General features: G+C 37.4%; 1 protein-coding gene across 2 annotated transcripts in view; it reads left to right on the top strand.

Moving 5' to 3' along the window:
- GABRG2 (gamma-aminobutyric acid type A receptor subunit gamma2) overlaps window positions 1-23,289 on the top strand; it is a 129,324-nt gene that overhangs the window by 14,301 nt on the left and 91,734 nt on the right. For both annotated transcript variants that reach the window (XM_005209697.5, NM_174545.1), the window contains 4 exon segments: window positions 14,575-14,726; window positions 16,537-16,604; window positions 18,847-19,067; window positions 23,172-23,254. In XM_005209697.5, coding sequence (XP_005209754.1) covers window positions 14,575-14,726; window positions 16,537-16,604; window positions 18,847-19,067; window positions 23,172-23,254 — 524 coding nt within the window.

Below are 23,289 nucleotides of genomic sequence, written 5' to 3' on the forward strand. Positions count from 1 at the left end.
AATATGATCATATCAAGTTTTCCAGACAAAATAGTGTTTTCCTTTATTTCACTTGAGAATACATTCTTGATTGAATTGATACATTTCTTAATGGCTATGTGATCTGCTTTGATTCTACTTGTGACCATGTACCTGAGGATATTGGAAAGACTGGATAGAATAATGATAGGGGTAATGCAGGGAGAAGCATGGATTCTGTGGGAGCTCCTTTTTTAATGTGTGCAACATGTTTGCAATCTCTTGAAAAAGGTAAAAATTCACTACTGAGAAAAGACAGTAAGTTATTCCCTTAAGACATATTCTTTGCAACATGAATTCATTATCCTATAATGACAATGATAAAGCAGTCAACCTATTGTGTGACAAGGATCTAAATTTGTAAAACTGTAAATGACACAAATTGACCTTTTTCCTATCATATAAACTTTTAGTTTCTCTACAAAGCCAGCATGCTGATTTAAAACACCTTTAAGGTTTGGGTGAAGCTGTGATATTTCAAATTCCACTGGGAATTTCTTTTACATTGTTCCAGATTTCTAAGAACAAAAGTAATTTTGGACTTTCTATGTTTACTGCCAGCGTGGAACTTTTTAAAACAACATCTACTATATTTTCATAGGCAAAAAAGCTGAGAATAGTGTTCAGCTCATAGACGATGTCTGTGAATAATAACAAATGAGTGAATAAATACACAACTTCTGGAGTATTCATAATTCTTAATTATGTAAACTTACATGATGTAGAATAGAAATAAAATGGACTATTCATGTAATGAAGGGAGAGGGAAGGGGAGGAAGAAAAATACTAACAACAAGGCTGAAACCTAAAACTTGATTAACTTTTTTAAGTGATTGATAACACACTGATTTTGAGAAAATGTTTATCTGCTGCTGCTAAGTCGCTTCAGTCGTGTATGACTCTGTGCGACCCCATAGACGGCAGCCCACCAGGCTCCCCGGTCCCTGGGATTCTCCAGGCAAGAACACTGAAGTGGGTTGCCATTTCCTTCTCCAATGCATGAAAGTGAAAAGTGAAAGTGAAGTCGCTCAGTCATGTCCGACTCTTCGAGACCCCATGGTCTGCAGCCTACCAGGCTCCTCCGTCCATGGGATTTTCCAGGCAAGAGTACTGGAGTGGGGTGCCATTGCCTTCTCCAGAAAATGTTTATCTAGGAAGAGCCAAATAATGAAAACTTAAGAATAGTCTTCTAAAAGTGGTCACACCACAGGAACAAATTTCAAATTTGCATGAATCGAACTTAAAAGACTATAGCACAATTTTAGAAAAGAAAAAAAAGAAAATTTTCTTTCTCTAAAGAAAAATTCCCAGACTCATGGTCACTAGGATGTATACATATTGGTAAAATTTCCATGTAAAAATGAAAATTCAGTCAGTCCCCTAAACAAATTTGCTCCTAGTTAGAAACATCTGTATATTAACAAAATGAGGATAATATTTCATTTCTTGCTACGACAGAATAACACAAACTATAGCAATATAAATTGTCCATACATCTAAAGTATATTTGAATACATATCTGAATACATTTGATAATGGATGCATAACCAGACTTCCTTTTTATAAACTGGTTCTCCAGGACCTGTATACTATTTTAGAACTGTTTGACCTCTTGTTCTGGGACCATGAGAAAACACACATTAGTTCTATCCACTTGTTGCCCCCTTGTAAGTAAGAGGACAACTTTGAATGTTCATGTTTATTACCTTCTATTTTTCTAGAAGAGGAAGCAAAAGTTTTTCAGTTCAGTTGCTCAGGCGTGGCCGACTCTTTGCAACCCCATGAACTGCAGCACGCAAGGCCTCCCTGTCCATTACCAACTCCCAGAGTTTACTCAAACTCATGTCAATTCAGTAGGTGATGCCATTCAACCATCTCATCCTCTGTCTTCCCTTTCTCCTCTCTCCTTCAATCTTTCACAGCATCAGGGTCTTTTCAAATGAGTCAGCTCTTTGCATCAGGTGGCCAAAATATTGGAGTTTCAGCTTCAACATCAGTTCTTTCAATGAACACCCAGGACTGATCTCCTTTAGGATGGACTGGTTGGATCTCCTTGTAGTCCAAGGGACTCTCAAGAGTATTCTCCAACACCACAGTTCAAAAGCATCAATTCTTCGGTGCTCAGCTTTCTTTCTTTCTTTTTTTTTTAATATAAATTTATTTATTTTAGTTGGAGGCTAATTACTTTAAAATATTGTATAAGCTTTCTTTATAATCCAACTCTCACATCCATACATGACCACTGGAAAAACCATAGTCTTGACTAGATGGACCTTTGTTGGCAAAGTAATGTCTCTGCTTTTTAATATGCTGTCTAGGTTGGTCATAACTTTCCTTCCAAGGAGTTAACTGTCTTTTTATTTCATGGCTGCAGTCACCATCTGCAGTGATTTTGGAGCCCCCCAAAATAAAGTCTGCCACTGTTTCCACTGTTTCTCTATCTATTTGCTATGAAGTGATGGGACTAGGTGCCATGATCTTTGTTCTCTGAATGTTGAACTTTAAGCCAACTTTTTCACTCTCCTCTATCACTTTCATCAAGAACCTCTTTAGTTCTTCCTCACTTTCTGCCATAAGGGTGGTGTCATCTGCATATCTGAGGTTATTGATATTTCTCCCGGCAATCTTGATTCCAGCTTGGGCTTCCTCCAGCCCAGTGTTTCTCATGACGTACTCTGCATATAAGTTAAATAAGCAGGGTGATGATATACAGCCTTGATGTACTCCTTTTCCTATTTGGAACCAGTCTGTTGTTCCATGCCCAGTTCTAACTGTTGCTTCCTGACCTGCATACAGATTTCTCAAGAGGCAGGTCAGGTGGTCTGGTATTCCCATTTATTTCAGAATTTTACACAGTTTATTGGGATCCACACAGTCAAAGGCTATGGTATAGTCAATAAAACAGAAATAGATGTTTTATCAGTTCCCCCAAATGTTTTATGCTCTAGAGAAAAATATTACTCTTATCATAGAAAGGGAGATGTGGAACTGATTACAGATGCATGTTGATAGAAATAACCTTCATATCAAGTTGGAAGTGCTGGTAGACAGAGATCAGCCACATTCTACCATGTGACAATGTTTCTGTTATTGCCTTGCACTGTGATTTAAGTGTTGCATTTTTTTCCCTAGCTGTTCAGGTATTTGTCTCCCAAAATAGATGAGATGTGTTTTGATATCAGCATTGTGCTTTGCACATCTTTCCATCTGCAATGGTACTTTGCACAAAAGATTCTCAAATACAGGCTGATTAACTGAAGGATAGAGAAATCTAAACTCACAAGACATTATTTCCCAAATTCCCCCACCTTCTTGCCACATTTCAGTGACAATAGGTTATGTTTTTGCTTACTATTTTTCATAAATCAATGTCTTTTAAATCTAGCTTGTGCTTGTGCTTAGTCACTAATTCATGTCCTCCTCTTGCAACCCCATGGACTGTAGTCCACCAGGCTCCTCTGTCCATGGAATTCTCCAGGCAAGAACACTGGAGTGGGTTGCCATGCCCTCATCCAGGGGATCTTCCCAAACCAGGAATCAAACCCATGTCTCCCGCATTGCAGGTGGATGCTTTACCATATGAGCCATGAGGGAAGCCCAAGCCGTCAGGAAGCCCTTAAATCTAACTAGTTTATTTAATAAACTTAATAAAAGTATTAAACCCAGAAAATAAGTTTCATTTTTCATAATAGAAGAAAACCATAAAGTAAATACAGTGAAGTCACAACAATGTTATCAAGTTTTCATCATACGTTGTTGTCTACCAGAGGTGTAAAGCTTGCTGGTACTCCTCTTGAGAAAGTAGGTTAGCGAATTGCAGAATGTGGATAAAGACACATTACAGATAAACTGAGACTTATCTTTAATATGATTGGATGAGCTAGTGTGAAATGAGGAAAACTTTCTAATTATAGATTTCAGTATCATTTAATGCTATGCATAAATGACACTTAAAACGGCTTTGGGTACTAGCAGCTAGTGGCTCAGACTTTGGGAAACACTGATATAAAGTGATCTTAGTAAGACATAGGATCTTGATTCAAAATGATGCTAATTTGAATTTGCAGTATACCTTGAAACACTGTAGTAAGTAACATTTATTTGACTTGCTTGAGAGCAGTTACCAACATGCTGTTTATTTAGAAAAGGAAGTCCATGTAGCTCTGTCACACACTTGCAGTAGCTCTTCATCCAGGCTGCACTTTAGAGTTAGTGAATATCATTGCTGCCATCTCATCCTAGTCTAATTAAATTAGTATCTTAAGGGGTAAGCTTTCAGCACTGTTATTTTTTTAAGCCCTCTGGGTAATTTTAACATGCTGCGAGAATAAGAACAATTGGTCTGTATTCAGTATCAGACATTCAGTCTAGGCTGGACATTTCACATTCCTGGTGAATGACAGTCATCATATAAATGAAGAAATTCAGAGTATTTCCTTCTTGAACTATTTTTTGAGGGTAAATAATTATATTCTTCTCTGATATTAACTTTATAGTTTGCTATCTTCTGTGGTTAAAATTGGTCTTGGATGTCAGTAGTCAGAATATAGCAAAAAAGGCAAACTTCACGTGTGTTTCTAGAGTGAGGGAGAGTGGCCCCAAAGTTGCAGTGGCCTCATTTGTCACCATGTGGTCACAGTCCAATAACAATGCAAGTATAGTGTCTAAGTTCTGCCACCGTGTAGAAAAATTTTTACTGCATAAGAGCAACATACTTGGAACTCCACTTCAGCTAACTGCCTTCTAAAAATTCTGCATTGGTGTATAGTGTACAGGATGAGTTTTGTCCAAATAATTCAGGTTTTGAAGACGGCTTCCTATTTGCGGCAAAATGTACACAAGCAAGAACGTGAGAATATTGTTTTTCCTTCTAGTGTATTTTTCATTTTAGTTATTGTAGTCTTCATCTTTTTAGTTTTTCTTCATATTTTCTCTTTGTTAAAAACTTATAACTTCCCATTCTCTGTATCCATTCTTCTGAATTCTTTGATCATCTTCAGATCATTTTTCTTTACTCTTTCTCCAATAGAATGCCTGTCTCCATTTCACTTAGTTTTTCTGGGGTTTTATCCTGTTCCTTCATCCGTTGCCTCATTTTGTCTAAGTTGCTGTTTATATTTTTATTTCTGTGGTAGAATAGTTCAGTTTCTTGACCTTGGAGAAATCCTATGAGTCCCAGCAGAGCAGTCCCCGTGGTCACCCAAGCTATATACTTTAGGAGTTTCCCCTAAGAGGTCTGCTTGGGTCCTTCTGCTGTGGCATCTGACTATGGGGATGGTCTGGTAGGCTTAGTTGGTCCCGAGTCTGGTTGGTTGTCAAGCCCAGCTTTGTTCAGATGCTGCTGGGCTATTTAGACTTTAGGCAGCCTGTCTGCTGATGGGTGGGGCCATGCTCCTGCCCCGTTAGTTGTTTGGCCTGGGGCATCCCAGCACTGGCACCCATAGGCTTCTGGGTAGGGCCAGATCTTGGTCCTAATGAGTCGATACGGCAGCTGCTGTGTTTCTGCAATACATCTGGTGCCAGCCTCTATGTCCCCAAAGTGAGCCATAGCTCATACCAGGAGACTTTCCAAGACCAGGTTAGGTCTGGCCCATGCTCCTAACAAATTACTGATCTTGCCCTTGGGTTCCAGTGTGCATGAGGTTTTTGTGTGCACTGTTAGAGTGAACTCTTGTTTTCCTTAGTCCTTAGTGAAGTGAAGTGAAGTCACTCAGTCGTGTCCAACTCTTTGCGACCCCATGGACTGTAGCCTACCAGGCTCCTCAGTCCATGGAATTTTCCAGGCAAGAGTACTGGAATGGGTTGCCATTTCCTTCTCCAGGGGATCTTCCTGACCCAGGGATTAAACCCTGGTCTCCCGCATTGCGGGCAGACGCTTTACCATCTGAGCCACCAGGGAAGTCCTGTGAGGCTCCTGCAGTTAAGCCCTGCTGGCCTTCAAAGCCACATGCTCTGTTGGGCTTGTCTTCCACCTACTAGAACACTGGGTTGTGGAACCTGACCTGGGGCTCATAACTCTCACTCCTGTGGAAGAATCTCTCCAATACAATTATTTTCCACTTTGTGGATTTGATTAAATTGTGAGTCCACCCCTCCTACCCATCTCACTGTAGTTCTTTCTTTATGTCTTCGGTTGGAGAAGATCTTTTCTGGTAGGATCTAGTCTTTTTTTTCTGTTTATTTTTTAAATTATGATAGTATAATAATACATTTACACGAGACTTGGAAAATACAGAACGAAGTTACAGATAGTTCCATTATAGTACTTATTTTTTAAATAGATAAGTTAAAATTTTTAGTTGGAGTTTCAATATAAGACCCTCAAAAATGAATAGAATGAAAATACAGAAAAGTAGAAGGATGTAGTAGACCTGAAAAGCACCATGATAGTTTCCAGTCTTTTTCAGCCATGGTTGTTCCGCAGAGAGTTATGGTTTTGGTGTGCTTGTGAGACTACTAAATTTTTCAGATTTGTTTTGCTGCACATAGCAGTAGTTCACTAATTTGTATTGTATAACACTTCACTATGTAAATATGCCATATTTTATTTGTGCATTCTACTATTTGTTATATGAATTTCTATTATCAATAATGCAACTATGAACATTCTTATCTATTCTTGTACCAGATACATTATGCATTTCTTTTTGGATTAAATATAGTAATAAACTTTCTCGGCAATAGGATACATATGTGTTCATCATTAGCAGATAATGCCACAATGTTTTCCTTTCAGCTGTGCATGAGTCCTAGATGGTCCATATTCTCTCACTTTAATTTAACAAATAAACAACAGCAGCAACAGCAAATCACAGTGAGGGGGCTAGCCCAAAGAAAATGGACTTTAATAATAAGCCTAGAATATGACCTGACATGGACTCTTTTTTTCTGTTTACACCTTCTGTTCCTAGTGAGTGCTATGGTTGTCTTCTCCATATTTTCTGTCCTTATCTTAAATATCCCAATTTTCATTTGGTTTCTGAAGTCCATATGTCATTGGGGATGACGATTTCATCTTTGATACTAGTGGAAGGATATATAATTACACCAAAATAATGAACATAGTCCCATCCTTTAGCTATAGATTTGGTTTCTTATGTATAAATTCATATGTATTCAGGCTAGTGATTCACAAAATGAGAACTTCTAGGGACTTTTAGAAAACTAAATATCTAGAAGAGTTTATCTCTTTTCATGGATGTACATAAGAATGCATAGAGGAAAGTTTTTGTTAGCATCTTCTGATCATACAGGCTTTCCTTGTGGCTCAGCTGGTAAAGAATCCGCCTGCAATGCAGGAGACCTGGGTTCGATCCCTGGGTTGGGAAGATCCCCTGGAGAAGGGAACAGCTACCCACTCCAGTATTTTGGCCTGGAGAATTTCATGGACTGTATAGTCAATGGGGTCACAAACAGTCGGACATGACTGAGCGAGTTTCATTTCAGTTCTGATCATACAGTTAAGCCATCTTTGGGTTGAAGCTGATACCATGGAGGACAGAAGGACAATATAGAAAGAATCCAAGTTGTTAAATACATAGATGAGAAGCTGAATTGAAGCACCAGGAAGCTTATACTACACTAGGTTTAAAATTATATATCCCTTCCAATTTAGTCTGAATATTCTGATGCTGTTTGCTATTTAGTCACTAAGTAGTTTACAACTCTTTGTGACCCCATGGACTTCAGCCCATCAGGCTCTTCTGTCCATGAAATTTCCCAGACAAGACTACTGGAGTGGGTTGCCATTTCCTTCTCCTGGGGATCTCCCTGGCCCAGGGATTGAGCCTGCATCTCCTGCTTGACAGATGGATTCTTTACCACTGAGTCACCTGAGAAGCCCAAATATTCTGATACTTGCAATAAAATTCATCTTTGCTAATAAAACCCCTCAGTCATTTATTTGATATAGGTCTTCAGCAATTGTTAATAAACAGCTTGCAATTTTACATTGGAATATACACATCTGATAGTTGACTTAGTCAAATAAACACATTTACCAACAGCTGCTGCTGCTGCTGCTAAGTTGCTTCAGTCGTGTCCGACTCTGTGCAACCCCATAGACGGCAGCCCACCAGGCTTCCCCATCCCTGGGATTCTCCAGGCAAGAATACTGGAGTGGGTTGCCATTTCCTTCTCCAATGCATGAAAGTGAATGAAAGTGAAGTCTCTCAGTTGTGCCTGACTCTTAGCGACCCCATGGACTGCAGCCTTACCAGGCTCCTCCGTCTGACCTAATTACAAGACCACTCTGAGGTACCATTTCACACCAGTCAGAATGGCTGCAATCCAAAAGTCTACAAATAATAAATGTTGGAGAGGGTGTGGAGAAAAGGGAACCCTCTTACACTGTTGGTGGGAATGCAAACTAGTACAGCCACTGTGGAGAACAGTGTGGAGATTCCTTAAAAAACTGGAAATAGAACTGCCTTATGATCCAGCAATCCCACTGCTGGGCATACACACTGAGGAAACCAGAACACGTGTACCCCAATGTTCATCACAGCACTGTTTATAATAGCCAGGACATGGAAGCAACCTAGATGTCCATCAGCAGATGAATGGATAAGCAAGTTGTGGTACATATACACAATGGAGTATTACTCAGCCATTAAAAAGAATTCATTTGAATCAGTTCTAATGAGGTGGATGAAACTGGAGCCTATTATACAGAGTGAAGTAAGCCAGAAGGAAAAACACCAATACAGTATACTAATGCATATATATGGAATTTAGATGATAACAATAACCCTGTGTACGAGACAGCAAAAGAGACACTGATGTATAGAACAGTCTTATGGACTCTGTGGGAGAGGGAGAGGGTGGGAAGATTTGGGAGAATGGCATTGAAACATGTAAAATATCATGTATGAAACGAGATGCCAGTCCAGGTTCAATGCATGATACTGGATGCTTGGGGCTAGTGCACTGGGACGACCCAGAGGGATGGTATGGGGAGGGAGGAGGGAGGAGGGTTCAGGATGGGGAGCACATGTATACCTGTGATGGATTCATTTTGATATTTGGCAAAACTAATACAATTATGTAAAGTTTAAAAATAAAATAAAATTGAAAAAAAAATTGAAAAAAATATTGAGCATGGTATGAGCTAATGGGGCGTCACTGTAAGTAGAACAATTCATCAGAATTGATCCTTAGACATACGCCTACCCTTACTCTAGCCTCTGTGCATGTATATACTCACATACACACCTGTGCATAGAGCACCCTTCCTGAAAGGTTCTGCACAGGTTCTTACGTCTCCTCCCTAGGAGATACAGAATTCCATTGGCCACTAAAGGCCGCATATGAAAGAGCAGCTTGTGCCCCGGTTCTCCTTCTCACTAAACCACAGTGTTGCTCAAGAATCCCTTATCCTTCAGGGATGTACAGAATGAAGTCTCCTCCTCCTATGATCAGATTCTAAGTCCCCTCCACCCCCTGAGGATATATACTTACCTAGCATAGCTGCTCCTACACTTTATACCCAAGTCCACCTTTTGCAGTAGCTGGAGGATGGTCTTTGAAATAAACTTATGCCTTAACACTGCAGCATGCACTGCTTTCCAAGTCATGAAAGAACTTAGAGAGTAAGTTGATCACATCCATTAAGTTAAATTACAAGCTCCACTTTTATTCCTCAGTGTGAGAAGATCAAATCATTGGTATCTGCAATGGCAAGTTTATGAAATTTGAATGTTATTAACTTTGTGCTGAAGGTGCCATACTCTTATTGAACTCAGGCATAAGCGAATTTATTGTCCTAAGGGAAAATGAGCTTGAACACCCATTTGTTTTAGTTGATCTTACTTTCTGATAAGTGTAAAATCGCAGATTCTTTGGCCCCATTTCCTTTCTCAAACCCTCACAGCATAATGGTTAAACATTTTGGTTTTGGCAAACTAAACGACTATTGGCAAATATCACTGTTTTTCTTCATCTGTAAAATGGAGATATTTATAGGAGTATCAGGGTTTTAGAGGTCAAAGTGGGAGAATGTATGTGAAGTCCTTAAAGTTTATGTGTAGAACATGGTGAATACATAACAATAGCCATTGTTGGTATTATTTATCTTAGGAAAACTAGTCAGAAAAAAATGATTCTTTTCATAAGTTTTAATTGTAAATTTCATATGCACTCATAGAATTTGTAGTTTAGTAGTGGAAACAGACAATATGCGAATCGGTAAATACCCATTGTGACAAACGCTGTGAAGCAGTCGAAGGACTGATGAGAAGAGACGAAGGATCAGGTGGGTGACAAAGGCAGAGGAAACAGTAAGGAATGACCCCTACTGATACCGAGAAGGTGATTTTTGTGTTGAAAATTGAAAGCTTATAAGGAATAAGCTATGATCAGTAGCACTTTGGGAGGTGGAGAGAAGAGATTTTAGGCAGAGAAAGAAAAATATATATCCTGTATTTATGATGCCAAATACCAATGGATGTGAAGATACCCAAGTGAGAAAACAAATGTTTTTATTGTTTCTCATCCAAATGTGTGCTGATATACTGCCCTAAGCAAGTACAATGACTAGATTTTTCTTCCTACAAAACTGAGAGCTTGATTGAATCTGTGAAAATATGAAATACTTGGATTAAAATTTAAAAGTGTATAAACTTCATGATTATCTTCACAGTGTCAATTATCCAAAATAAGTACCAACATTCAGATATTTAAGACCTACTGTCTAATTGAGAACAACCTTTCATCTCTTCACTATTTATTTTTTTGTCACTTTTTTCTTAAATTGATTTTCCTCATTATAAATATAAACTCATTACACTCAAATCATGCATGTAACTGTAAAGATGAAAATTAAAAGTAATATTCTAATTTATACCAGAGAATTTCAGTTGGAAAAGCTAAAGTAGGAAGTTGGAAATCTGTGCTTTTTTAAAGGGCCTACCTCAACACACCACACACACACACACACACACACAGACACACACACACAAGGGTAAGCACCCCAGGTTCACTCTGTGACTGAGATTCTCAACTTTTGATATGCATGTGAACCATTTGAAGACCTGTTAAAATAAAGATTCTGATTCAGGAATCCAGGTTGGCCCAGGGTTCTCCATCTCTAGAAATTTCCCAGGAAATTCTCATGCTGTTGGTTCAAGGCTCTTGATTGGATGGCTTTCTAACAGGTTTTTTTTTTTGAAAGTTTTCAAAGATGAAAACTTCACAACCTTTTCTGGCACTGTCTTTTAGGACTTATCACTCAGACTACAAAAAAAAAAAAAAATGTTTTTCATTATGGTAAGAGTAATGTTAATTTCAGTCCTTTTCCTCTGCAAGATTATATTCAGTTTATAAAGGGTACAAGAAGAAATAATCATTTCCGTAGGCCATTACATTTAGGTAGGTGCCTTGAGCTAGAAGTTCAAGTTTGCTCTCAGCACACACAACTGTTAATCAGTTTTCTTGCATCATTATCAATCTATTTCTGCCCAGGTGTTTTCATGGAGTTCACAGTACCACAGAATGCCTTATCTAATTGTCATTATTACTAGAGCTCCCATCTATAAGTGAGGTGACCTTAACAGCAGAGAATTCTGGAGAAACAGCCAATTTTGAATGAGAGAGGTTCTTTTTTCTTTTTTTTTTAAACAAATCTGGAAACAATCCCAGATTATTCATCAGCCCCGTTAATTTAGACCTCAGCTGGGAACACACTAAAGAATAAAAACTTCATTTATTTATAATGTAGGGGTTCATTATTTTTCTTCCTGGATAACATCTGTTTTTAGTTCTTCTCAGCCCATATTAGATCAAAGCCTGGAAGTGGTGTCTGAAGATTCAGGTTTTAGTTATGAGGTTGAAACTTTTTATATAAATCTACTTTCAGGGCTATGTGTCAGGTACTCTCCTAAGCACTTAATAAGCATTATCTTAAAAGTGTTAGTCACTCAGTCAGATCCAACTCTTTGAGACCCCATGGACTGTAGCCCACCAGGCCTCTCTGTCCATGGGATTCTCCAGTCAAGAATGCTGGAGTGGGTTACCATTTCCTTCTCCAGGGGATCTTCCCAATCCAGGGATTGAACCTGGGTCTCCTGCAATGCAGGCAGATTCTTTACTGCCCAAGCCACCAGGGAAGCAAGTGTTATCTTGCACAAAAAATGTGATAGAATAATAGTATTAACTCTATTTTAAAGATGAGAACTTTGTGAAGCTTAGCAAGATTAAATCATTTGCCCAAGGTCATAAAAGAGTAAGTGACAGGCAAGATATGAAGCCAGAAGTCAAACCTGGTACTTTCTGAGTATATGCTCTTAATTTCTCTACTCCACTTTACCTCTTTGTGGCTAAGTAGGCAACCTGAATTATGACCAAATCTGTCACTGACACTTTCACCTGAGATAATCTATTTGATTACTATTTTGGCATCCAATAGATGATGGCTCCAAGAGAATTACTAGGTGAAATTCTAGAAAGTAGTATTCCTTTAAAGAAGTATCCCTTTTCTTTTCACTTAATGTATTTTTCCTCCTGGTTTTCCAGAAAATAGTAATAAAGGTAACATGACACCATCATACTTGGATTATTTATTTGCTAGTATGAATACGTACTGTGAATAAACATAGCTATTTAATATATATTTCCTTTCCTTGAAGAAACTTTGAGAGGGTACATTTTTTCAGAGAGGAAAGAGGGAGTGAGAGAGAAGCTTCAGGGGGAAGGAAGCAAGAGGTTGAGATTCTTTAGAAAATGCACTTTTGCCTGAACAAATTAAACAGTGATAAAATTTCATAATGATGACATCCAACATCCAGTGGGTCAACTACATTCTTTTCTCAATGAGTTATGAGAGGGATTTGAAATTTTCTTTATCAGATAACTTTTTTTTTTCTTCTTAAACTAGTAAGATTCAGGTCATAGGATTAGAACTCTATTACGCAGGGTTCATCAGTGCTCTAGAGAAATGATGAATTGAGGCTTAAGAGGAATTTTCCTAGCAGACAGCTGCTCTCTGCCTGCACTGAAGTAGTTTTGAGTGCTGGCTGAAGCTTTGTCCAGCCCCTCACACATACCCTCTGTGGGTGATCTATGAAATTCAAATTTGGTTTAACTTCTTATGCTAACTGAAGTGCAAGATTTAAGATTGGCTATGTTAGGTTTCATGGGAGTGTGTGACTCAGTTTTTATGTTTCCTTTTGTAAAGCTTTGAAGGGATAAAAAGATTACTCACTAAGTTGATGCATGCCAGTGATTACTTTTAAAACTTCATCTCCCATCCTCATTCTCAAACAAAATTAATCACAAAATCAGCTTTCACTTACCATCTTTAGTCATCTATCTGTCTATACATACAAATATATATCTGTATATATATATATATATATTGACAATTGAGTATAATACATGGTTTAAGAACATGATGTATATTCAGGATAATGTGACAGTGATTTGATTTCTGACAAGATTCACTCTTACCATATCTTTAAGCAAATAAACTGAAGATGAGGATCGGTATGAGAAAGTATTTTGTAATTTTTAATTTCACCATAAACATCAAAAGTAACCAATATTTACTGAGTATTGATGAAAATGAAAATGGCAAGGTTTGCACTCCCACTAGGTCTGGAAACTATGATCACCTTATGTATATGTGTGTGCTGGGGGCAGGGGCATGGAGTTTGGGGCAAGGAGGAGACAAACTATAGGAATTTCAATATCCTTCCAAAATCAGCCTTAGCTTCGGGTTTAGTTGTGGGTTTTCTGACAGGTTTTGGCATAAAAAACTGAATCAGAATATTATGTCACTTTTTGATCATTCAAAATAGATCATTTGATTTCTATGATTATATAAATAATACATTAACCATTAGTATGAATTTCCAGCTTAGGAACTTTTACTACAATAAAGAGTATTTTAAAGTCTACAGCTACATCTTTCTTCATAGTACCAGGTTCTTAGCAATCAAGGATAAATGAACCACCCTTGCTTCCAGTGCAAGGGAGGGGAGAAAAGTACACATACACACACCCCGGGGGAAGAAAATGCAGCAAGACTGACGCTCTCCTTAGTAGTTCAGTTGAGGAGGAAGAGATTTGTCTGGTGGTGTGTGGGAATGAATCTAATTATCAGCCTCTTATTTCATTAATAGGTTGGAACAAGTTAACTTCTCAAAGGAGAAAGAAGTAGACATTATGCCTGAACGCCTAGACTAGATTATGATCATTTAAGCATTGCTTTCAACAAAATGCTTGTGATTTTTTCCTTAATAAGTGCTTTGTGAAGTTGGGCAGGTGGACAGGAAGAACATCAACAAAAGAAAAGGCAAAGATAACTGGTAGAGCGTAGTATATTTATAGATGGGAGGACAGAGCATTCTGTAAAACCAAAGAGTACACCTGAATAGATTTTAATCTACCTCTGTGAAGTTTAATTAGCTAGACTAACCCTCGGCTGAGAATTTCCCTGCAATCCATTGTAACACACTCCCATCACCCTACTTCGTTTCTCATTTTCCACCAAAGGTCTGTGACTAAAAGTCAACTTGGATGGAGTCTATGTGATTCTTGATCAATTTTTTTTTTTCTTAGCCTCACTAGACAAAAATCTGATGATGACTATGAAGATTATGCTTCTAACAAAACATGGGTCTTGACTCCAAAAGTTCCGGAGGGTGATGTCACAGTCATCTTAAACAACCTCCTGGAAGGATATGATAATAAACTTCGACCTGATATAGGAGGTATGTTAAAGCCTCTTGTGATGTGGGTTTTATACAAACGAAGAGGCCTACCGCATTAGAACAAAGCATAAGCCTATTTCAATAACCAGAAGGATATAAATGATACTTTTACTAAATGTAAAAATAATGAATAAACTGCTTTCAAGTCTGGGAGGAGATGGAGCATCGATAAGTTCAAAATGAAGAAAGATGATATTCAAACTAACTTGAGAAATAGTAATTTAAAATTTCCTAGACTGAGAGACTATAGAAAAAAAAAAAGTGACAGCTTCTTTATGAAGTAACACCAAAAACAAGTACACACCTACTGTATAGCATAAGGATCTCTACTCAATCTGTAATGACCTAAATGAGAATAGAATCTAAAAATGAGTGGATATATTTGTATGTATAACTGATGAACTTGGTTGTACAGCAGAAACTAACACAACATTGTAAATCAACTGTACTCCAATAAAAATTAGTTAAAAAAAGAAAGGAAGGACATACTGATTATCTATAGCTGTGTAACAAGCACAAAATCTCAGAGGTATAGAGTGATAAGCATTTATTTGCTGCTTTGCTGGGGGTGGCCTAATCTAAGGTCAGCCAGGTTGAGGCTGCTCATTTAAGAAAGCTTTACTCTCGTTTCTCCTCCTGGGACCAGCAGACTAGCTAGGAGTATCCTTCTCATGATGATAGCAAAGAATAAGAGAAAAAAATAGAAGCTCATAAGGCTTAAGGCTGGAGAAGGCAATGGCACCCCACTCCAGTACTCTTGCCTGGAAAATCCCATGGATGGAGGAGCCTGGTGGGCTGCAGTCCATGGGGTCACCAAGAGTCGGACACGACTGAAGCGACTTAGCAGCAGCAGCAACAGCAAAGCTTAATGCTTGGAATAAGAGCTAGCACACTCACCTTTGCCCATATATTATTAACCAGTGTGAATCAAATGGTCACGCTCAAAGTTCAGAGTCAGAGAAACAGCCTCACTAATGTGAAGGCAAGGATATAGGTGAAGAGTCCAATCCCCCACAGACAATTAGAGCATGGCACTTCAAGGAAAATGGATAAAGATGAGGGAGGTGTACTTATTGAATTGAAGCCCAGAATGATGTTATGAATCCTTGTTCATTAAATATTAAATGAAAATGGAGCGCATTCATTAGACCATGGATGTAATACTACAAGATTTTTACTATCAGTCCTCTTTGACAAATAGGTGTGTATTGGGTTTCCATATGGTTTTCTCATTTGATGAGTCACGGAAGTCATTAAATCATTGAGGAAAATTGATTTTGTGTTGGCTAGAGGTGAATGAGGATAAAGTGGTCATAAAAGGAATCAACAGGGAGCAATATTTCAATAACAATTCATAATACTTGTTGCTTTTTATGTCTACTTCATATTTCTAATGCAGTTTATTCTCTAGGTCACACAATAGTTATTTATTTTTCTATATGGGGCATGTCAGGTTACAATGCCCAAATCGATTCAAGAGCTTTAAGAAAAAAAATAATAAAAGTCATGATATATGAAGAAGGAAGAAGAAAATCTGGGCAGTACTTTCTTACTTATTCATTTTTATGTAGTCTTAAAAAGAAAATCAGTTTCAAAACTGTGCTATGCTTAGTTAATGCCTTAATGTGCTTAAAAGGAGATATTTCTTTGAAAGCAAATAGCTAAATGTAGTGAATTAGTCACTAACTCCACATTAGTTGTGAATAAATCACTTCTAATGTAGCAAAATAAATATTTCTAGAATAACAAGGGCTAGTGTTAAAACATTATGCTTCTTCATATGCATATATTTCTATGGTTCTCTTTACAGTGAAACCAACATTAATTCACACAGACATGTATGTGAATAGCATTGGTCCAGTGAATGCTATCAATATGGTAAGTTTCTAATTGTTTATTTCATTAACAAACTAGAGAGGTAGTGTGTTATCATGGAAATAACAAAGACTATCCTTACAAAAAAATTGGAAGAGAGAGAACCTTTCATATCTTTTCTTTCCCCTCTTGTAATATAATTATTTTTAATGATTTGTATTAAAAATTAAATGTGATCATGTGTATAAAATTAACTTATGTAAAATGCTATAATCTTAAAATTCAACACTCATTGCTTATTTGGTAGGTACTGCTTACTATAAAGTAAAATATAGTGCTTTACTGTGTTTTAGAATATTCATGGTGTGGAGAGGTTATATTTCAAATCAGAATTGTTTCTCAGAGAAGAAATAGTGCATTAGATTTAACAACAAATGTAACTTTATTTTTTTTATAAAGCTTTCTATCAAAATCTGAAATAACGAATTAGCTTGGAGCAGAAGACGGTAGAGTAGAATAGAGTAGAACAATGTAATGTAATGTTAGTGATAGTATAACTTTAAAACACAATTTACCAAATAAGCAATAAGGACACTCTGCTGAATCAGATACGAGAAACATTTATTGCTCTCAATGAGGCTGATTAAAAAAACTGTACCACCACCTGCACCCTCCATGCAAATAGGTTTGCTTGTTTAACCATGAAACAAATAGCAACATGTTTCTCAGACTGTTTAGAATTATGATGATGATTGTGAGCATCTAAGAAGAATCAGCTGTACATGTAGTTTATTTTAACACAAAACTTATGATTTCAGGAATACTGGTACCCAGAACTACTGTCCCAGGATCATAGTTTATGAAATGATGGTTTAAAGACTTTTAAAACGTGTTTGTGTTGGCCAAAATGTAGGTCAGAAATTCTTCAGTTGCTCTATCTACTGGCACAGCAGGTTCCCCTTTCATTACTTGTGGACTGCAAATATAGAATTAAATCGTAAACAAAGTGGTGTGACTTACCCCAGTGGAAATGCAGCCAGTTCCAGTGAGATACAGGGCAGGAGTGCAAGGATACAATCCAGAACAACAGAAATCAGGCAAAGGAAGAAGGTTCTAGTCTGATCCTGACAAGCTGTGTTTCTTAGGCAAAGAAATAATCTCTCTGTGGTTTCTGGTGTTTTCTTTTTTTCTTTTGATGTGTATTCTTCATCATAAATGGTGATGGGTCAAGGGGATTAGATTAGGAAATGTGGATAGTTTCTATTCTTCACCTCTCATATTCTAAGACTGCTAGGGTCATGCTCTAAGAACACTAAGGGTTTTTTCCATTAATTTTCTCATGTGTATACAGATTAAAATCGAGCTGTAAAATAATACTAAATAAAATCTAAATATGACAGCCAAGCAGATCTTGGGTGTTACGGCTCCAGGTCTAATTCACATCAAACTTTCTTTTCTTTAATTAAAGTCAATCATGTACATGAGGGTAATCATCAGTCACGTGTCATCATAGCACTTTTTGCATATGTTTTGTGACAGATTAGTACAGTAATAAAGATTATCTTTTAATTGGTCCATTTCTTCTTGTTTAGAAAAAAAGACAATTGTAATAGTAAAAAAATAAAATTAGTTACCTTACACTGAGTGTTTGCCATCTGCAAGACAGGGCACAAAGTCTTTTTTGTATAGGGTGTGTTCCCCTTTTCTATCTTCACACTGCTTAGGTCTTCTGGTGGCCTCAATTTATTGCGAGGTGACCTAAACTCCAGAGCTCTAGTTTAGAACTGTTTTTGAGTGTTCTGGACTTTGTTTTACTCTGTAGCAGTGGCTTTTTGAACCTATTTCCTCAAAAGACAATTGGCAATGTCTGGAGATAGTTTTGGTTGTCACGACTTGGGGGTGGGATTTTTTGTTGGTGCTATTGGCACTTAGTGGGTAGAAGCTAAGAATGCTAGTAAACATCCTAAAATACACAAAATTGCCCCCACACCAAAGAATTAGCTGGCCAAAAATAACATGAGAAACTCTTCCCCATAAATACCAAATGCAAACAAGTGTATCAAGGCTATGATCTTTTGCCAGAATTCATTTACACAGGTCTATTTGTTCATAATGTATTAACTTGTCTACAAAAGATGGGTGAGTCTCCTTAGCCAAGCTTTTGCTTTCTTTTGGATCATTCAAACCCAAAGTAGCTTTGCTTGGTATTGGCAATGAAATCGTAAGTGATAAATACAAACAAGTGGCCTATAATACAATCCTACTATATTAAAGATGTTCCATTTCACCTTTTTGTTTAAAACAGGAATATACAATTGATATATTTTTTGCCCAAACATGGTATGACAGACGTCTGAAATTTAACAGCACCATTAAAGTCCTCCGACTGAATAGCAACATGGTGGGGAAAATCTGGATTCCAGACACTTTCTTCAGAAATTCCAAAAAGGCAGACGCACACTGGATAACCACCCCTAATAGGATGCTGAGAATTTGGAATGATGGTCGAGTGCTCTACACTTTAAGGTATTCTTTTGGAAAAGGAAATGAGTAATTGTTGGGAATAAAACAAAGATCAATTACGTTCTCTTAGAACAAAAAGAGCTAACATGTCAAACCTAAATCAGGATTGGCGCTTGAGCAAAATAATATGTGATGCTACAAAATTAGTTTCGTGTTTTTTTTCCTCTTATCAATGAACTTTTTCAAAGGATATAATTAAAACATTTTCTGTGACTGATGTAGGAACTCTTTTCTCACAGGGATATGAAATTTCCCTTGCCTTTATGAGATCATCTAACCTTTATACCAGTCTTGGCTTTTATGTGTATGCCCTGCTACTTTAAAATATGGACACTAAAAAATAGTCATCCTTAGGAGTTGATATGCTTGGAAATGTTTCTGTTTCAAAGGAAAAAATCATTACTCAAGGAGAATTTTTGATGTGGGAATCTGTACATCCTTTTCTTTTTAGCTGCACAATGGCACAACTAGAATGAATTCCATCTCCCAACATCTACTCCCCACTACGTTGATAGGCTATTTGACTTTTTTTTTTTTTTTTTTGCTATTTTTGGAATAGATATTCTTGGGGAAAACTTTAAAAGGAGGTATCATTTATTTTCTGAACTTAAATATTAAGCCAACATTAGAAAGGTTTTTGACTTAAATTAATGCCATCATCTTAGCACTTCATAATTGATACATTTAAATTTTTTATGTTGAAGTTTCTCATGGGTGAGAGTATATTATGAAGTCAACATAATAGATAAGTACACGCACTTAAGAATCAGACAAATCTGGCTTTGATGATTAGCTCTGTATCATACTGTGCTGTGCCTAGTTGCTTCAGCTGTGTCTGACTCTGTGCAACCCTATGGACTGTAGCCTGCCAGGTACCTTTGTCCATAGGATTCTCCAGGCAAGACTACTGGAGTGGGTTGCCATGCCTTCCTCCACGGGATCTTCCCAACCCAGGGTTCAAAGCCACGTCTTCTACATCTCCTGCACTGAAAGGCGGGTTTGTTACCAATAAGGCCACCTGGGAAGCTCCTGAATCGTATTATATTATTTGTAGGTATTAGGGCAGTTCTCCAGGATTTCTACAGGAGTGGCAATAGTTGAGAATATGTACAGGACTAGAGGCAGCTATCTGGTAGCAGGGGTCTAGCTGCTAGGAGTATCCCAAAGTTTTATTTGTATGCTGAGTATGATGTTTTTACTTAGTTACATTTTTATTTAGAGGAATGAGGTGAGAATTGATGGGGATTATGGCAAAGGAGGTACCTCTACCGCCATGACATATGCCCCTACCCTAGTACGACAACTGAGCACCTTTCATTTATTTTAAACTTCTATAAAATAGAGTTAATGATTATTACTTTACAGAGTGGTAATAAGGACTAAATGGGGTGATATGCAAAGTGTTTAACTGCTGCTGCTGCTGCTGCTAATTCACTTCAGTCGTGTCCGACTCTGTGTGACCCCATAGACAGCAGCCCACCAGGCTCCCCCATCCCTGGAATTCTCCAGGCAAGAACACTGGACTGGGTTGACATTTCCTTCTCCAATGAATGAAAGTGAAAGTGAAGTCGCTCAGTTGTGTCCGACCCTCAGCGACCCCATGGACTGCAGCCTACCAGGGTCCTCTGTCCATGGGATTTTCCAGGCAAGAGTACTGGAGTGGGGTGCCATTGGCTTCTCTGGTGTTTAACATCAGTCAGTTCGGTTCAGTTGCTCAGTCGTGTCTGACTCTTTGCGACCCCATGAATTGCAGCACGCCAGGCCTCCCTGTCCATCACCAACTCCCAGAGTTCACTCAAACTCACGTCCATCGAGTCGGTGATGCCATCCAGCCATATCATCCTCTGTCGTCCCCTTCTCCTCTTGCCCCCAATCCCTCCCAGCATCAGTCTTTTCCAATGAGTCAACTCTTCGCATGAGGTGGCCAAAGTACTGGAGTTTCAGCTTTAGCATCATTCCTTCCAAAGAAATCCCATCTATCTATGTTTAACACAGAACCTAATAAAAAAGTAAGCACAAGCAGACATTTAAACTATTTGTATCTATTTTCAGTAATAAATATGAATAATGTGATTCTTCTAGATCTTAGTATCCAGGATCTTATAGCTTCAAAATATTTCATGTTAAATGCCCTTCTGAGGTATATTTTATGCCATATGTAATATTCAAGATATAAAATTCAATACTTTAAACTGGATCCATAGCTCTTGTCATCAGAGTTACATCAGTTAGTAGGAAAAACAGTCACAATTGCAAAAGAAATTCATTGCATATGTTTTGATTTCATCATGGGTTTTATTAAATTAGATGTGAGGTAAAGATTGGAATTAGAATCTAGTGGAAATCAAATTTTGTCTGCTAAATAAGAGCTCAGTCTAGCTTTTGAAGTATTAAGTAAAGTTATGCTATCTGAAGTCACTTTATCATTCCATAATATTATGGTTATTTTTTCACTGCTATTAACTTAGAGAAACACTATACAATATTTAATTATGGAAGCCACATCAAAATTATCACTCATGAGATTCATTCAAGATTTGAATGAGTTTGCTAACCTATATAAAGAGATGATTTCATTCTTATTGCTTATCTATAATGAGTTACCAATGTATATATATGTGCATAGATATATATCTGTGTAACTATCTGCAATCTGTATTATCTTCAATTTTAATAATTCCAGTTTAATTTGGAGAAATGATACTAATAAAATATCAAATTTAATTATAATTTCACTTATGAATAAAGCTTATCTTTTCTTTGAAGAGCATGTAATTACTGAGTGACAATGATAAAAACTTCCAGCTTTGGAGACACAGTCTTGGGCTCACATCTCAACCATGACACTAGCTTTGTCACTTCAGACAAGTCTAAGTACAATAAAGCCATAATAACACTTACTAAATGAGAGAAAAATTCACCTTACCTAGTGCCATGCTGACAATTAAGGGCTCAATGATGATTAGTTATATCTTAGGACCAGTAATTGCCCTATTATACCATAGAAAAATTAAACTTATGCTGAACTTTTAACATAAAAGGTTTATAAAATAAAGTTTTTTATGTTAAGATTGGTATCTGTAATTATAAGAAGTATAGCTAACACATATGGAATTTAAAATATCGTCAATCTATCACCATTACAATTTAACATTATAGTCATACTTCCCCAAATGTGGTCAAAACATCTAGGACTCCTTTAAATTTTATCCCTCCTAGAGTTCTAGCCTCTTTTGGGAAAGAAAATCTGTATGTTTAATAAGCGCCTCTGGGACTCCAAGGGCTTCCCTGGTGGCTCAGAGGTTAAAAGGATCTGCCTGCAATGAGGGAGACCCAGGTTTGATCCCTGGGTCGGGAAGATCCCCTGGAGAAGGAAATAGCAACCTACTCCAATATTCTTGCCTGGAGAATCCCATGGGCAGAGGAGCCTGGTGGGCTACAGTCCATGGGGTTGTAAAGAGTGGGACATGACTGAGCGACTGCACTTTCTTTCAGGGACTCCATGGCAGACATTTTTCTGATACATCTGTGCATTTAACATCTGGCTGCTACTAGATATTCTTATACTCTTTAACATCCTATATAATTGCTTTATAGTGTTCCTTTGTAAGAACGCTTAATACTCTGTTGTGAAACACAGGTATTTTTAAACTCACATATAGTAATTTAAATATAACAGCTAGCAAGTACTTACACACAGAAGGTTCTGCTGTAATTATCAGATAAGTTCTGAGAATTATCTGCATTCATTTACATGCAAACAGTAAATGAGCTTAAGTTCTTAAAAGAGTTTGTTCTATTAAGTAAGTTAAGTGAATTCACTGAGCAATCCCATGTGTGCAGTTAGTTTGCCAAAAAAAATATGGGATAATAAGTACTGAATAAGTGAAGTTGAGGTCAGTGAGAATTGTTTAGTCTGGGAAAATAAATGGACATTAAGTCTTACACAATTTTATCCTGGACTTCAGTGAGGATCACCTTGTATTATCAGTAAGAATGGGTGAGATACTGTCCAGGAATAAAAATGAATGGTCATTAGAAAGTGCTAATACATATTTAAAATTTTTTAAACTGTCTAAAACCTTTGTATCATATCTTTCTACTTAGACTGACAATTGATGCTGAGTGCCAGTTACAGTTGCACAATTTTCCAATGGATGAACATTCCTGCCCCCTGGAATTCTCCAGTTGTAAGTAATTACTCATTCTATATTCTGTATCCCCT

The sequence above is a fragment of the Bos taurus genome, chromosome 7, assembly GCF_002263795.3.
Source record: "Bos taurus isolate L1 Dominette 01449 registration number 42190680 breed Hereford chromosome 7, ARS-UCD2.0, whole genome shotgun sequence".
Lineage (NCBI taxonomy): Eukaryota > Metazoa > Chordata > Mammalia > Artiodactyla > Bovidae > Bos > Bos taurus.